We start from the raw sequence: 16,108 nt of genomic DNA, 5'->3' as shown, positions 1-16,108 counted from the left end.
TATATGTGTGTGTCTGTGCCTGTGTGTGGGCATGTGTTGGGTCACACAAGGAGGTCACTGGCCATGTGCCCATATGCAGAGGTCAATCTTTCACTCAGTGTGGACGGTAGAGGCCTTTGTTGTGATGAAGTCTGTCTCCTAAGAGAGGTGGGGAGTTGCCCCCATAAACTCAGTTGCTGAACATCACCACTAGCACTACATCCTCTTATTTGTTGCTGTGGAATAATCTCATGTCCCCCACAGGGACTTTTTTTTCTCTGCAATTTCTCTGGAAATCTTTGTGACTTGGTTTCATTTCCACTCAGTCACCCTGCCTCTGATTTTAATATTTTATGCATATTCCTATTCAATGTTTAAACCCTGCATTTTAAAAAATTCATAGCTTTTGTAGTTCTGGCACAGAATCAGATTATAGCTCTTTGAAAAGCCTTTACGTCACTTCCATCATTCTGTCTGCACAGCAAGAGAACCTGATCTCTCCATTCATAAAATCCTTTGTCAGTTTGTTAACTCAGAACAAGGAAATATTTTTCAGAGTGTTAACAGTTGCACCTCAGGTGGGTAGTCTACACATATCTTACTAGTCATTTTACCTACATTTGGGTAAATAATATTAAGGTCTGTGGGAGAAGCCACAGCAGTGATTTATGCTTTCGGAGACCCTGGACAGTTTCGCACGGGACTGATAGCTACCGGAGCAGTCCGATTTACTACTGGAGTACTCTTAAGGCTGTGTGCCAGATGGGAAAATGAGCAGTCAAGTTTTGTTGTTCGAGTGGACAGACCGGCTGGTTGCATGCGAGTGCCTCTTTAGGGAGGTCGTAAAACGCGGAGAAGAAAAAGCAGTGAGCTTTTTTAGTGGTTGCGAAATAATTCCTTGACACGGACCGCTAGGTCTAGATGGCAACACTCCGACTGCGGCATGCGCTATGTAAATGGCAGCTGTATGCTAATAGGCTTTGCTCTAAGCGGCTCCGTACAGCACAGGCTGATAGGTGGCTGTTGCTGGAGGCTGCATGTTGCTAACTCCGCACCACTCTACGGTTAGGCACCAGCAGCTTTCGTAGTTCAGCACCGGGACAGCGGACGAGCTGCAGTAGCCTAAACTTAGAAATGTTAAGAAGCTGTTTGCTTTCTTCTGACGTTAGCTAAGCAAGGACGTTACTCTGTGGGTCTACCCTACTTTTTTGGACATCTGAATTGTTTCGTTTTGGAAGGGAAATATGCTTTTGGAGTTCCTGAAAACTTTAAAGATGAAGATAGGATTCGGAAGAGTGGAGTTAGCTCTGGTGGGTGTCTGATAGTTTGTGTCTCGATAACGGTTATTCTATTCAATCTAAAATTACATTGTTTTGTCATGACTGTATATAAAAACAAACAAAACTGGTGTATGCATAGTAGCCAACATAGCATGTAGCCTGTACTGTTACCATCGGCCTTTTTTCGCCGTTTGTAGATTTCACGAGAAAGTTTTGTAGGGGAAGGCAAAATATATACAGTATATCCCTCCGTGTTTGGAAAAGGCTAATTATAAACATCATCAAAGCTATTTATTTGTGTAAACCTGTTCTGTTCATGTTGTGTGTGCGCAGTATCCTGACAGTAGCCTACACACAATATATTGATGAAGAAGGTTATTTCTAAATGCCGTCAGGACTACGTCGTTGCTCTGTCATGGTGATTAAACTAGCATTCAAGCATTCAGCTAGTAGCCTAGTATTCAAGTGATCCGTTCAAATGTGAATGTATGAAGAACCCACAAGGCTATCAGAAATGCTTTCATTGACTATAAGATCAGATGACACCTGTCTAGGAAATTGTCACTTTTTTGTCACAGTGTACCTTTATGAGTTTTTTATTTGTTTAAATGCATTAGTATCATTTGTAAGTATTTCATGCCCAATTAGAGGCTGATGTTGATAGCACAAATACATTTAGCCCCTCCATTAATAGAATGTTGCTAAAATATAATTGCAAGGTTTGTCCAATCACCATTCTAAGATTTAAAGCAACACCAAAGAGTTTTTTGTACCTTAAAATAATGTTTCCAAAATTGTTTCCGTGGTTCATCAACTCTTAACAGGGTGAACGGCACTTCTGCATTCGCTTCGCGGCCCTCTATCGGCTATAACCGCACTATGTAAGTTTGCCAGATCGGGTAGCGGATCTGTAGTTCGGTGGAATGAGACATAATAAACTACAAATTTGACTTGCATGATGTCGCAATACATCATAATTTCATAAAATCATGCAAAATATTCTACCTTGTCTATGGACATCGTTAATTGCAAAGCCGTTGCTGGATAAACAAATAGCGTGCGTGCTTCTTTGGTGTTGCTTTAAAATGTACTTGATAGCATAAAATAAGAAAGATCCTAGCCCTGTGTAGTTTAGATAGTAAGATAGCATGCATTCTTCACTGCGCTGCAGATCAATGAAATTGGTTGCTGGGTTCAGTCTTGCTCAAAGGACTCTCACAAGATAGGCAGATTTCAGTTACAAAGGAATAAAATTGATCTCTCAAAGCTAAGCTCCACAATCAGTCTCAGACCTGTAGAGAAGCAGCTGCATTCTCATTTCCAGTCGAGACCAGAGGGGCATTTGGCCTGCTGCAATCTGAACCTTTGTGAGAACAATTACAGTAAGTGGTATGGTTTGATGAAGATATTAGGCCTGTCTTAGGAATCATTTTGGCAATGTCAGTGATTATGATGTGAAATGATTATGCAACCAGTTCTGTCATACTGAAAATGCCTGGTGGGACAATTGCACTTACATATTTCCGGATCCTTTTTTTCACAGGACTTCTCATACGACGACTCCAAGATAGAATTTAATGTGGACGCCCCGAACGGAGTGGTGATGGAGGGCTACCTGTTCAAGAGAGCGAGCAATGCCTTCAAAACCTGGAACAGGTAGGACACGCCAAGTGCCAACGTTCACAGCCTGTCCAAACTGGCAGTCAGGCAAACAGCTTAGAACAGCCTGTCTGCCCATGTGAATCTGGACTCTTAAATCACTCCGTCTGCTCTCTGCCTGCATGGGACAACGTGAGGATGTGTGACCCGGCTTTATCCAGACTGTAGCCTGACATGCCAGGGCTCTGCCATATGCTGTGGACATGTATGGTTTAGTTTGTCTGTAGTCAAAATGATAAATTACTTCTCGTAATTTCGTACTGCCCCCCCCCCCCCCCCCCAATCAATCAATTATGCTTTACATCAACTAGACCATATTATGATTTAATTTGGCTTGGTGCATTTCCTGAAGTTGAGATGTTATATTTAATAGCTCCTCGTGTAGATCTGACGGAACAAGCTCAAAAGGTTTTGCAGTTGTTTCAAGCTGCTCCTGACTGAAGACTAGGTGTATATTTTAGTTTTACTAAATCTTGGTTTAAATGGATTGCTGTGGTCCTCTCCTTAAACTTTGTGGCTAATAACATATCCATGGATTGCGGACCAAGTTACACATGAGCTGACTTTCATCTGGATAACCAGTTCAGTCCCTCTCAAGGGAGAGGAGGTTTCCACACAAGGCTTTTAACTCCTCAGCTGAGGCAGCCAGTGTTACATTAGTTCAGCATCATATATCTTCAGTACACCACATGGAAGGTTATCAATCTAATGGACATGTTTAATTCATCAATCTTTTTTTGCTTTTCCTCTCAGGCGGTGGTTCTCCATACAGAACAATCAGCTGGTGTATCAGAAGAAGCTAAAGGCAAGTCCATTTCTCCATTAGTAGTCCGGCCTCAGGCCTCCACAGGGACTGGGAAAGGTCAAGTGCACCTCTTCCAGGTCAAGCAAATAGGTTCCTTTCAGCAGAAAAGCCCCATGTCAGAACCACATTATCACTGGAATAATGTTATGGCTTGGTCAAATGTACTCTTGGCTCTGAGTGCCACCCAAATGGCTACTGACTTACATATCTTTACTCTCCTGTATATGTAATGTTTTTTTCCCCATGGCACTCAGGTGGAATTGATTGAAAATCCATAAGAAGCAATGGCATAGTGATGCTTTTTATGATGAAAAGTCACTCTGCTTCAGCCTGTGGTCTTAGATCAGGTTTTGCTTCTTTTGCTGGTAGCGAGTAGGACTGCATAGGCAGTTTATCTAACTCATACATGTTAAACAATAATAATAAAAAAAATACTGTCAGATAAAGCGCAAATAGTGACTATACTGTCTGTCTGGAGGACCTGATATAATCATGATCCCACTATATCTGATCACTCAGTTAGTCCATGTTTGGTGAGGGGAATGTTACTGGTGGTTTGGTGACTGAGCTGATGGGAGGTGTCTGCGTGTGATTGACAGGACTCTCTCACTGTGGTGGTGGAAGACCTGAGGCTCTGTTCGGTGAAACCGTGTGAGGACATCGAGAGGAGGTTCTGCTTTGAAGTGGTTTCCCCCACCAAGTAAGCCCCACTCTGACCTCTGTTGGAATGTGATTGACTCATACTGATTATCTCTTAGCCCACTGGTCTTTGGGGGAAATCGCTTGCTGAGGTCAGTAGTTAGGAGTGAGCATGGAGCTTCAACAGAGGATATGTGTCTTGCAGGAGCTGCATGCTGCAGGCTGAGTCTGAGAAACTCCGGCAGGCCTGGATCCAAGCAGTGCAAGCCAGCATTGCTTCAGCCTACAGGGAAAGTCCAGACACCTACTATATTGAAGTAAGCTTCTGTCTCCTCTCCCGGCATAGATTAGCAGCTGTGGATGTGTCTTCATACCATTTTTCATTACTTACGACAACCAGGACTGCAAACAAGCATCACTCGTCTCACTGTTAGATGTATCCATTTACTATTTATGCTCGTTATTTCTTTGTATACCAAATGTAGATATGAAGTGGTGTAATTTAAGCTGTTTGCCAGTTCAATCATTTTTTTGTGTCAGTCAGGAGGCAGTGAAACACCGGTGTAATAAATAAAGATCTGTTTCTCTCTTAAGCATCTGGACAGGACAGCCTCTCCCTCCACCAGCAGCATCGACTCTGCCAGCGAGCCGCGGGAGCGCATGGTGAGAGGGGAGAGCATCCTGCAGAGGATCCAGTCCCTACCGGGGAACGAGTTCTGCTGTGACTGCGGCCAGGCCGACCCCCGCTGGGCCAGCATCAACTTCGGCATCCTGCTCTGCATCGAGTGCTCCGGCATCCACAGGTATGAAGTGGGACTGCAGACACCTAAACTGGCTCCCTGTAGTGAATAGTCAGTGAATAGGCTATCACTGGCTCCCTGTAGCACTTGTCAGTGAATAGGCTATGAAGGCTATGAGTAGGCTTGAGTCACATGTTGTCCAATTCAGCAGCAGCCAATAAGCAATGATATTGAGTTATTTTGTAATGAAATGTCTAAATGAGAGTGAAGTTAGTCCTTTATTGAGTTATTTTGTAATGAAATGTCTAAATGAGAGTCAAGTTAGTCCTTTAAGGACACTGACTCAGGATGGGGACAGGTCTCCACGCGCCTGCCCATGTGCGCAGTACATCCTGCTTGGGAGGAGTAGTAAACAAAGCCCAACTCGCCAGTCCGAGGACCAGCTGGGAACACGTTTAGTGACGCCTCTTTGGATCGGTAGAACAGAGAAGGGGCAGTGTAATGGGATCAGGACTAACGCTCTTAGGAATCCTTAATAAGGCACTTAGGGCCAGAGTAAGAAGATGGTCCAGCTGGAAATTCCATCACAGCGAACAGTGAGCCATAAATCTGCTAGTAGCTCATCACTAGAGGGAATAATGGAACTTTTAGTAGGGAACAGTGTTTTCCACTTGTTATGGAGACACAATGTCAGCATATATTTTTACCTGAGAGGATGGGATTGTTAAAATTAGATGCGGAGATTGTGTGAAGTTGGAGTCTTTGACAGTCACGTCACTGAAGATGTGAACTCCTGCTTATGTAATCACCTCCCCCTGTGCATAGACCATCTTTTGAATATTTATGTTTTTTTTTTCTCTCACATCCTAATCTTCTCACGCTGGTCTTAAATGAGGCTTTTTTACTTCAGTCAGTGGAACGCTGCCATGCAATCTACGTCTCTTTGTCGTCTGAACCAGGTTGCTAGGTTACCACACAGTGTTGTGGTGAAAATGCTCATTTACATGACAATGAAGGCATCCTCTCAGTCTCGCAAAAAGTGTGTCCCCTTTAATTCCAACCCTTTTAGTGTGACCTCAACCATTTAGGAGCAAGGGTCTAAAAGGAGAGTCTCAAGTGGTGTTTGGAGTGACATTAAGGGTGTTTTCTGTCCAAGAGATTATATTTGATTTCATAGCTCGACAAACAAAAGATTTCCTCTGCATTGAGGTGAAAAACCACCACACTGGATGTGAACAGTAAATTGATGTATTGCAGATGCATGGATTTGAAAGTGAAATTGTTTCATTAACTGCTTAGAATTTAAAAGAATGTTGATACATTGAAAGCGCCTGAACACTGATTGATGAAATGGCCATTTCTGCCCCTTTATCTGTCAGCGTGGGGCGTGCAGTATTTATCAGACTTGTGTGTGTGTGTTGTTTCAGGAGTCTGGGAGTGCATTGCTCTAAAGTCCGTTCTCTAACACTCGACTCATGGGAACCAGAGTTACTAAAGGTGAGATGCTGTTCCCTCTGCATTGTTCTTCTCTGCCTGTATGCTAATATAACTATAAAATACTGTCCGAATGTACTGGAAGAATCAATATTTACCTCTGGAAACAACTGAATTTACTGTAAACATTTTAACAAAACATTGAGGACTTGAAGTCATTCTTCTTTCTCTGTTCTTTTCTCCTCTTTTGATAGTAACATCTTATTTCAAAATTAAAATTTTCTGCCCCAATCTTGTATCTATAAGTTGTCCTGCCACATCCGGCCACATTTCTGAAATTGACAATACATCTGTAGTCTGACTGTCATCACTGGGACAAGTGCACTTAAAGGAGATCTATCTTCTATCTTCTGCATTTTCTTGATTTGACAACAGCTGATGTGTGAGCTCGGCAACAGCATCATCAACCACATCTATGAGGGGACATGCGAAGAACAGGGTCTAAGGAAGCCAGGGCCCAACAGCACCAGGTCATTAGTTTTGTATTGATTTTATATTATTTTCAAAACAAGGAGTATAATATATTTTATAGTATCTAGCCCTTGCTGTGTAATGGGCATGTAAAGAATAAGAATTCTAAAATGCAGATGTTTGGGTTGCAGGCAGGAGAAAGAGGCTTGGATTAAAGCCAAGTATGTGGAGAAGAAGTTCCTGAAGAAAATGGTGGCTGGTGAGGTGCTGGTCAATAGGGACCGCAAGTCAGAGCATCGCTGGAGTGTGAAGAAGTGCCGGAGGCACAACAGCGCCACCACCGTCCCCAAAACCCGCCGGAAATACCGCCAAGACCGCGGTAGTGCCTCCCCTGCCACTCTCTCCACTCTCTCCACAGGTACCCTGTACAATAGCCTCTACCTGAATTATTTGCTGTAGCCTGACAAATATAGTAGCTATCCATAACAGTCTTTAATAGGCTTGCATTTAGCTCTTTACTTCAAGCATAGGAATCCATTAAAATAAATAAATAATAACAACAAACAAGCAATTTATTATTCTTTCTCTTACACTCTGTCTCTCTTTCTCATTTCCTTTTCCTCAGCCACTGCTGCGCTGGAGAGAAAGTTTCACAGAGACTCCCTGTTTTGCCCAGACGAGCTGGACTCGCTCTTCTCCTATTTCGACACGGGCTCTGGACCTCGCAGTGAGTCTCTCCTCCTGCTTCCCCGTTTGACCTCCCTCAGGACGGCCCGCTATCACAGCGGATTGATTAGCAGTTGGTTGCGCAACCAGATAATGACAAAGGGCTGCTGAGGGAGCAGATGCTCTAATTGAGATCAGTGTGGTTAGGAGCCTGGGGGGGGGGGGGGGGGGGGGGGGTCATCAGCAGATCAAAGCCATGCTGTGGTCTCATGATGCCATCGTGTAGGGCTGCATGAAGCAGGTTTACTTTATATCTGTGAATAGTTTTTAGGTAGTTGGCTTTAATTGAGAAATATGTATTGGATATTTTATGGAAATTATATTTATTTTTTACTGGACGATGGGATAATTGGGGTCATGTTGACATGCTCTGACTTGGTGATACAGTACAGGTGATTAACAGGCCCATGGTTTGGCACTTGTTGGTCCGGCAGGTTTAAGCAGCGACAGTGGGCTGGGCGGTAGCACAGATGGCAGCACGGACATTCTGGTGTTCGGCCCAGTGGTGGACAGCGTCACAGAGGAAGGTGAGTGAATGTGTTTACGATACAAAACTATTTATTCATGTATTTCACAATTATCATATTTGGTGTACTGTAGTATATAATTGTATTACACTCTTGTGTGTAAAAACAATGCCTGATGCCTGTGTAAAACATCTGTAACCCTGAGCAGAATGTGAGGTGTCCGAGGACTCGAGTGGGGAGACAGAGCTGGAGCCGGAGGTGTCTGACCCCGAGGACGTGCGGGAGCTGCACCCTGGAGCGCTGCTCTATAAGGCTTCGCACGCCCGCAACCTGCCCATTATGGCCGAAGCACTGGCACACGGAGCCGACGTCAACTCTGTCAATGACGAGGATGAGGGCAAGACCCCTCTCATCCAGGCTGTCATTGGAGTGAGTAGACTGCCATGATGAGTGTGGCAATATCAACAAGTACAGGTTTTTTAACCTGTAGCACTTTGAGATCTACTGTATGATGAAAAGTGCATTATAAATAAAATGTATTATCATTATTATTATTACAACAAGAGCAAGAAAAATCATCATAGTTTTCCAACAAGGGATATAATGTTTTAGTCAGAGAAAATGTCATGAAATGAACAGCAATGTCTAAGTATTAAACCACGACTACAATCATTAGCTTTGTGACTCGCTGTCAGTTGACTGATGCTTATGGACACTGTTTGACCCTAGGGCTCTCTGATAGCCTGCGAGTTCCTGCTGCAGAACGGTGCTGACGTCAATCAAAGAGATGCCAAAGGCAGAGGGCCACTGCACCATGCCACATATCTGGGGCACACGGGGTAAGTTGGGCAGCCCAGATCAATTCAGTCCCTCTCTTGAAGTTCGGTACCCTGGAAATCCAGAGTTCTCGCGAGAGCACAATGGAATTGTCTCTGCGAGACATTCTGGCAATGAGCAATGATGCACGTTACTTTTACCCCAACATTCCGGGGAACCAGCTAAACTGATGAAGACAGCGCTGCAATGTTGGAGGACAGTACACATTGGTCGTAGTGTTATCCGATTGCGTCGAAGTCCGAAATCATTCAGAGTAAACATGGTCTAGTGTTATCCAATTGCGTGCAGTGAGATTTTTTAAATGCATTCTTGTTGCCGCCCCTCGATTTGGGCCATTACATTGTTCTTTGCCAGACCCTTAATCTTTCTAGATTATCAGGGTCTGGATTTTCAGGCTTGAAGTTCGGCATAGCAGCCTTAAGTTATAGAGCTTTATTCACCAAGATAGAGTTTCAGTGTTATAGTGCCACTAAATGTTTTATGTATTTTGATTTGATTTGTCTGTGATGGAAGTGTTCTCCACTATGCGTGTGTTGCAGGCAGGTGTGTCTGTTCCTAAAACGAGGCGCCACACAGAACGACGGTGACGAGGATGGGAAAGACCCACTGAGCATCGCAGTGCAAGCCGCCAATGCAGATATCGTCACTCTGTAGGTTTACACACCGAGCAGCCCTACCACCAGTGGCATGTGCCAAAGAAATCCTCCTTCAATTCTCTCTCATTGTTAAAAGCTCCTCATAAACTCTGTTAATTCTCTCCTCTACTCCGTTCTCTGTTTCTTCCCCAAGGTTGCGCTTGGCTCGGATGAACGAGGAGATGCGGGAGTCAGAGGGTCCATTTGGGCAACCAGGTCAATATCCCAGTAGCAGCCCCACAGAGCAGCAGTATAAGAAGTGCATACAGGAGTTTATCTGTCTCAATATAGCTGAGTGCTAAAAAGCAAAGCACTGGCGCCTAACCCCAGCCCCCAGCCCCACCGCCCAAGCCCAAGCCCAAGCCCAGCAAGCGTCCTCTGCATTGTCACAGCGGGTTGGACCAAGCTGTTTTAGACAGAAATAATGTCTTGTTAGGTGAAATGATTTCTTTCATTGCACCATCAGACTATAAAACTCCCTCTCTGTTCAATTTGTAGCAAAATTCCCTGCTGTGAAATCAGGCCCACACTGAACACACATTTTACTTAACCGACCACAGCTGCTTTTAGTCTCAGCTTTGCTCACCCTCCCTCATGATGTTCAGGCAATTTGCGGAGGTTTTATTTTAGTCATGAAATCTCCATCAGAGGTTATTTTACTGTAGGAGAGAACAGAATGAGTGCCTAAATAATGTGTTGGTTCTCATCCACAGTGGATAACAGATCATGCAGTATCCCTTACAGTAAGTGAGATACTGGCACAGAGCCAGGTACTCAAACATTAACCCCAAATCAAAGCCTGGCTTAATACAGTTAGTTTCACTATTCACCAGAATACTTACACGGAGACCAACAAAGGTTCTCTGCAGCCACCTGCTCCACTATATCTGGCTAAAACTCTAGCCAGCACCTGAGGAACTTGGTGCTGTTACAGTGGTCATTTTTTAGCTGTCTCTTTGTCTCTCATCCCACTGTGCAGTATCACTGTTAAATTCTCCAGCTGTCTTCTAGTGGCATGTCGTGGAATTTATGTACATGTACATTTTGTATGTTGTGGGAACATGGCCAGGGGCCTTGAGGAAAAATGTGGGAATGAACGCGCATGAATCTTGGGAGAGTGGGGGGTTGAGGATAGAACTGTGATGTACTATACTGTAAATGTATACAATAGAATCTTGAGGTTTGGGCTTATTGCTGAAAGAAAAAAGCTAAGACATAGGAGACCTTATGCACTTTCTTAACTATTGTTTTTATGTTACTTGGAGAGAGTACTTTTCAAATGGGACTTTATTTTAATTTATGAAGGACTGCTCAGAGCAACAGTGCAATGATTATTTAAATTCAGATTTCTGTATGTTTTATATTATGTTTTACCAATACAAGGCAAATAATATTTTTTATATGATGTCAGATGTTGGTTTTGTCGAATGCACTCCACACACCCCTACTGCCAGATGAAAGTTATGCATGTAGTTTCTACACTTAATTACCGTAACAATCAATACACAATCGCCTATACATTAGGAATTCAGTAACTTTGTCATAAATCAGTTATACATTTGGTTAACAATCTTCAGGTTAAATGAATGTTGTACTGCTATGTATAGTGCACCATTAATTTATATGTATACTATTCATTTCTTGTACTGGTATGCTACAGCAATAGTACTACTGTCATTGGTTTATGCATTGTTTCAATAGTGCATGAGTTGCTGGGCCTTTGTTGTCCTGCATATGTTTCTCTCTCAAATCTGTGTATGTGTATTTGCTATATTGTATGACGTCTTGAAACCTCGTAAATGTGATACCAAATCTCCAAACCTGTATATACTGTATAAGCATGGGACAGAGAGCCCATGTGGTCTTTGGTTAGAGACAAACTTCAGTTTTTAGTTAACTAAATTTAGTCTGCTAGCGTACTGCACTGTTATACATCATGTAAACTAATAGATAGGAACAGTCTCTTTTTTTTAAGATGACACTTGATGCCCTATTAGACTATAACATCAGCAGTCAGTGATGTCAGATGTGAGAAGAGATACCACTCAGCCCTGTGGAAGGATTTAAACATTAAACATTAGATCAGTACCACTAAGATATAGGGGCAGTGAGATGTTTTTCATTTCATCTTTTAAAGAATTTATTCTACAATTATTCATCTTTCAGGGCATTCCTTACATAACACATTACAGCTTTAATTGCAGCCTGTCTAAATGCCTCAGAGATTGCACAAGCAGCAGATTTGACTTTATTTGTCATCTTATAGCCCAACCCAATCTTAAATTAAATTAACTTGCTCAGTGCTAATTTGTGATACTGCAACTCGTCTCACATGTAACTCTGTTTCTCTTTAACCAAAGACCTCAAGTTTTATAAGTCACTTGCACCATTATAAGTGGGGGATTTAAAAGACGCCATCCCCAAATCCTTGTTAAATTGAGGGTGCGAAGTTGATTCTTCTGTTGAATTGCAAGTTCTAGAAAGCAATGTCCATGTGCTTTGGGAACGTGACGTGTGATGGACTAGACTGTTAGGGCATATCGTAGTTCCTCTGGGAGGCGTGATTCCCATTTGAGCTGTAGTGCTGACTGGAATTCACCAGACTATTGGTCAGTTATCCTCTTCTGCTGCCCTTTTTAGCTCAGAAAATATGGATGTATGTTCATATTTAAGTGTGAGGGCTTCATTGCCCCTCTGATATTGCCTCCACACTGTTAGATGAGGTTGAGCCTGCTGTGTACGGCAAATTAACATATGAGATGAATAGTCAGTATGTTTACTAGACACGGAAATGGAGTGGCATGTTGAAATTACCAAAACAAGAAGCTTGAACAAGTAGTGATGCGCCAATCCATTGGTGAACCAAGAAAAAAACAAAATGGAAGCCCTTTCCCAACATGTGCTGTAAATATGCTTGAGCTTCTAACATGTTTACCGCTTGCTTTTAACATAAAGGTGTCTTCTCCTGTACTCTTTTTGTTTCTTGCTACAGTCTGAAAAATATGTTTGAATATTGTCTGAGAATCCCAATACCCTTGTGTAAGCCTACTGCTGTTATTTGTAAAAATGCTTTTGTTTCTTTTTTTCTTCCTTTTTTCTTTTGCTTTTAAAACTGACAAAATACTGAGAATAAATAAGCAACATGGCTTAACCTCTAACCTTTCTCTCTGTCTTCGTTTTCTATCAGTTATGCAATTCTGCTTCAATGCTTCGCCTCTTCTTGTACTAACTGCATTAACTCCTGTTGGGGGAGTTAAGGGTTAAACTGGGATCTCATGGTACTTAAGCAAATCAATGTTTCCACTATGCTCATTTAACACAAGAGAATAACAATCAAAGGTAGCTTTATCCTAGTGCGCTAGTCAGTGTTGAACCTTTGTATTTGTGGATATACTGTATCTCCATGGCTCTGGGAATCTGTTTAGATAGCACTGTCCAAACAGAGATCTTGGTCACTCATGGGCTGGAGCAGGGTATTCTCCTCTTTGTCTACCATCAAGGCACAGCAATTTCTCATAGAAAAGCTTCAGTTGAATCTGTCGTCCCTGCCATAGTTTTAGCCGTTGCCATGGTCACCGTGAAAGTAAGTCTGAAAGAGATGGGAACAAGTGTGGCGTCGTGGTGCCTAATGTTAGTGTAGGAGCTTGGTGTTTCTGCAGCTTTACTGCCCCCTGTGATGGAGCATGAAACTGTTTCATTGGTTTCCTAATACATGTATTATGTATCAGGAAGTCCATGCTGTAATGTATGACTGCTGTAATTTAATGTTTTATCTAGAACAAGGTTATAAGGCAGCTAACCCCCCCCCCCCTCTCTCTGTGTGTGTGTGTGTGTGGAATGTCTGTGAAGAGAGCGAGGTGTGTGCCTTGTTGAGGACTGTGAGGTGTGTGCCTTGTTGAGGAGCATGCAGTTCCATCTATTTTTCTATGCATCTAGTTTAGCATAGAATAACATGTAGAGGGAAAGACTTTCACTAGGGGGATACTATTACAGGGATAGTATTTTATCACCACCAGAAATGTTCATATGACTTTAGGTATGGGAATGGGTGTATTGCATTAGTGATCAGAATCTCTTCTGCTAAATAATAACACTCAGCTTTGCACTGATTTCCTCTTATGTTTCAGGAGATACAACATACCTGGACATCTTCCGAGAGTTTTCTCACATGGCCTCTCACAACCCAGAAAAGCTGAAACGTCGAAGTGTACACTTCCGCCACTCCTTTAGGTAGTCCAGACAGGGTGTAGTGCAATGATCTGAAGGCCAGTCACTCCACATCGGACACATTGTGGTTGTATTTATATCCCTGTTTTGTTTTCTCCACCCAGAGTATGATCTGTGAAGATGGTAGTAAGAAGTTGCTGCGAACATACGGCACAGATCTTGGATGGTGGGAGAGACACAGCAAAGGAGTAATTCAACAGAGACCAGTTTTGCATATTTTTTATGATCTACTCTACTCTTTCTCTTGCTCACTTTAAGTGCTAAGTGCTGCAAATGTTTGAATAGAATGTATGAATGCTCAGTGAAATATTCTGAATTTTGATGTCTGAATTGCTATATCACAAGTGAATATCACATGGCTTTTTGCATCTTACATGATGCAAAATGTTTCTGCTGAATTTAAATCTGAGCATGTTTACATCACTTCTGTTGCGTTATACATTATGTACAAGGACAAAGATTGTCACAGAATTAGTGTTTGCCTGTGAGATGTTTTCATTCGTTTGCAAGTATGGCTGGAATTCAGTCTTTCACTCTTGCTATCAAATGCTATTAATAATACAATGGATTTTTAGATTGTGTTGTACAATGTCATTTTTAGGGGAATTTGCTGGTCTTATCCCCCTTTTGTGTGTTCTTTTTAATTTTCCCATTGCCTGTTTCTCTTCAATTTAAGAAGCACTTATCTAATAAATTGCAAACGATGAAGTTTACAAACTTTCTACTCGTTCTACAGTCCAGCAGCCTATCACCAGATCCATAGGACTTTACTCTTTTAATGTAGGCCTATTGCTCCAGAGCTCATTGATTTGAATTCAGCAACATGTTAATTGGGCTAGTTAATTAGGCTGCCAAGTTTCAGACACAACAAAAAGAAATGTCTATGGAGAGGTTAATAATTTCATATAAATATTTCAATTTCAAAATGAATTCTTTAGACGTTAGGCTGCATCCGTACTGGTCAGTGAGCTTGTCTCAATCCATCTTATGATATTCAAAGCTAGTGTTATCGTCAGGAGGCCTATGCTAGAGATTAACATTTCATACCGTTTTTACTCCTTCACTCTGATGCTATGATGGCTATGCTGGTATGTAGCCCATCGTATTTTATTGTTTCTGTAAAGTATGATATTGCATCAGTTACGTATGTTTTAAAATGTAGAGGCAAATGCTAATATATCTCGAAATTTGTAACAAAATGGGGGAAATGTTCAGTCCCTTTGAGATCAAAATAAAGAATGCTTATCTTTTCAATGTTATGGTTTCATTTTTCATTTAACATTTTAAAAAACACTTCAACATTTCTCCTGATAGATGCCTGTCCACAGTCATTTGGGTTTTATCAAAGATGCTCAATGGCCTGCAGAGATGGTAAAAGTAGGCTACACACTTTCCAAACTCAAGTAGAAGTACAGATACATCTGTAAAAAAGGACAAAAGTAGAAGTAGTCATTCAACTTCTTTACTCAAGTAAAAGTAAACTAGGCCTACAGGCTCTGAAATGTAGCCTACTACTTAACATATAAAAGTAAAAAGTATCCTAGCCTTTTGAAGGGCTATTTTACCAGTTATTTCTCTTAAAAGAAGCGGACTGGTATATTCCAATTTAACAACTGTAACTCCTTAACAACTATTTCATTGTCTATGGCATTTCATTCAGTAGCGTAGGGTAGGCTATTACCAAGCCAGGGATGAACTTGCAGAGAAACAAACATTCTACTTGAGGCAAAAGCTCGCTGCCAGAATAGGCCTAGTAGGAAAATGTTAGAATATGATGTTTTGACACCTGTACACATTCTGATAAAGCACATTCGACGAATACCTTGTTTTCTAATCATGTAGGCTGATCATTGTTTTGGCGCTGCCCCTTAGTGGCACCCCTGCAGTTGCAAAGTTAATCCCTTTTTGCATCACTATTGTCATACAATATTAAAATACTTGATAACTCGCCTAAAATTCATCAACAGAAAAGTAACAAGACTTTTGAAGAGATTTTTGAAAATGTAAGGAGTAGAAAGTAGGCCTATATTTCTGTGAAAATGTAGGGGAGTGAAGTAAAAAGTTGTTAGAAAAATAAATACTCCAGTGAAGTACCTGTGCAGTAGGCTACTTCAGTATTTGTACTGCGTTATTTACCATTGCTGATGGTCTGTATTACCCTCTCTGTTATTACACACATTTAGGCCCACAGCATGTGGGGAAGGGCTAG

General features: G+C 41.9%; 1 protein-coding gene across 1 annotated transcript in view; it reads left to right on the top strand.

Annotated features, from left to right (window-relative positions):
* acap3a (ArfGAP with coiled-coil, ankyrin repeat and PH domains 3a) overlaps positions 1-13,906 on the top strand; it is a 60,859-nt gene extending 46,953 nt beyond the window's left edge. The window contains exons 11-26 of the mRNA XM_076275789.1: positions 2,803-2,915; positions 3,672-3,723; positions 4,323-4,423; positions 4,568-4,679; positions 4,957-5,165; positions 6,530-6,599; positions 6,972-7,066; positions 7,199-7,425; positions 7,633-7,738; positions 8,121-8,125; positions 8,168-8,260; positions 8,409-8,629; positions 8,930-9,039; positions 9,577-9,687; positions 9,827-9,888; positions 13,800-13,906. Of these exons, the coding sequence (XP_076131904.1) occupies positions 2,803-2,915; positions 3,672-3,723; positions 4,323-4,423; positions 4,568-4,679; positions 4,957-5,165; positions 6,530-6,599; positions 6,972-7,066; positions 7,199-7,425; positions 7,633-7,738; positions 8,121-8,125; positions 8,168-8,260; positions 8,409-8,629; positions 8,930-9,039; positions 9,577-9,687; positions 9,827-9,888; positions 13,800-13,906 (1,794 nt within the window). The remainder of the gene's footprint in view (positions 1-2,802; positions 2,916-3,671; positions 3,724-4,322; positions 4,424-4,567; positions 4,680-4,956; positions 5,166-6,529; positions 6,600-6,971; positions 7,067-7,198; positions 7,426-7,632; positions 7,739-8,120; positions 8,126-8,167; positions 8,261-8,408; positions 8,630-8,929; positions 9,040-9,576; positions 9,688-9,826; positions 9,889-13,799) is intronic.
* The last annotated feature ends 2,202 nt before the right edge of the window (positions 13,907-16,108 follow it).

The sequence above is a fragment of the Alosa pseudoharengus genome, unplaced genomic scaffold (genome assembly GCF_046254945.1).
Source record: "Alosa pseudoharengus isolate Yale_2024_CS ecotype anadromous, Long Island Sound unplaced genomic scaffold, YU_APseudo_1.1 YU_APseudo_1.1_scf_9, whole genome shotgun sequence".
NCBI classification, from domain to species: Eukaryota; Metazoa; Chordata; class Actinopteri; order Clupeiformes; family Clupeidae; genus Alosa; species Alosa pseudoharengus.
This window is presented reverse-complemented; position numbering and strand designations above follow the sequence as displayed.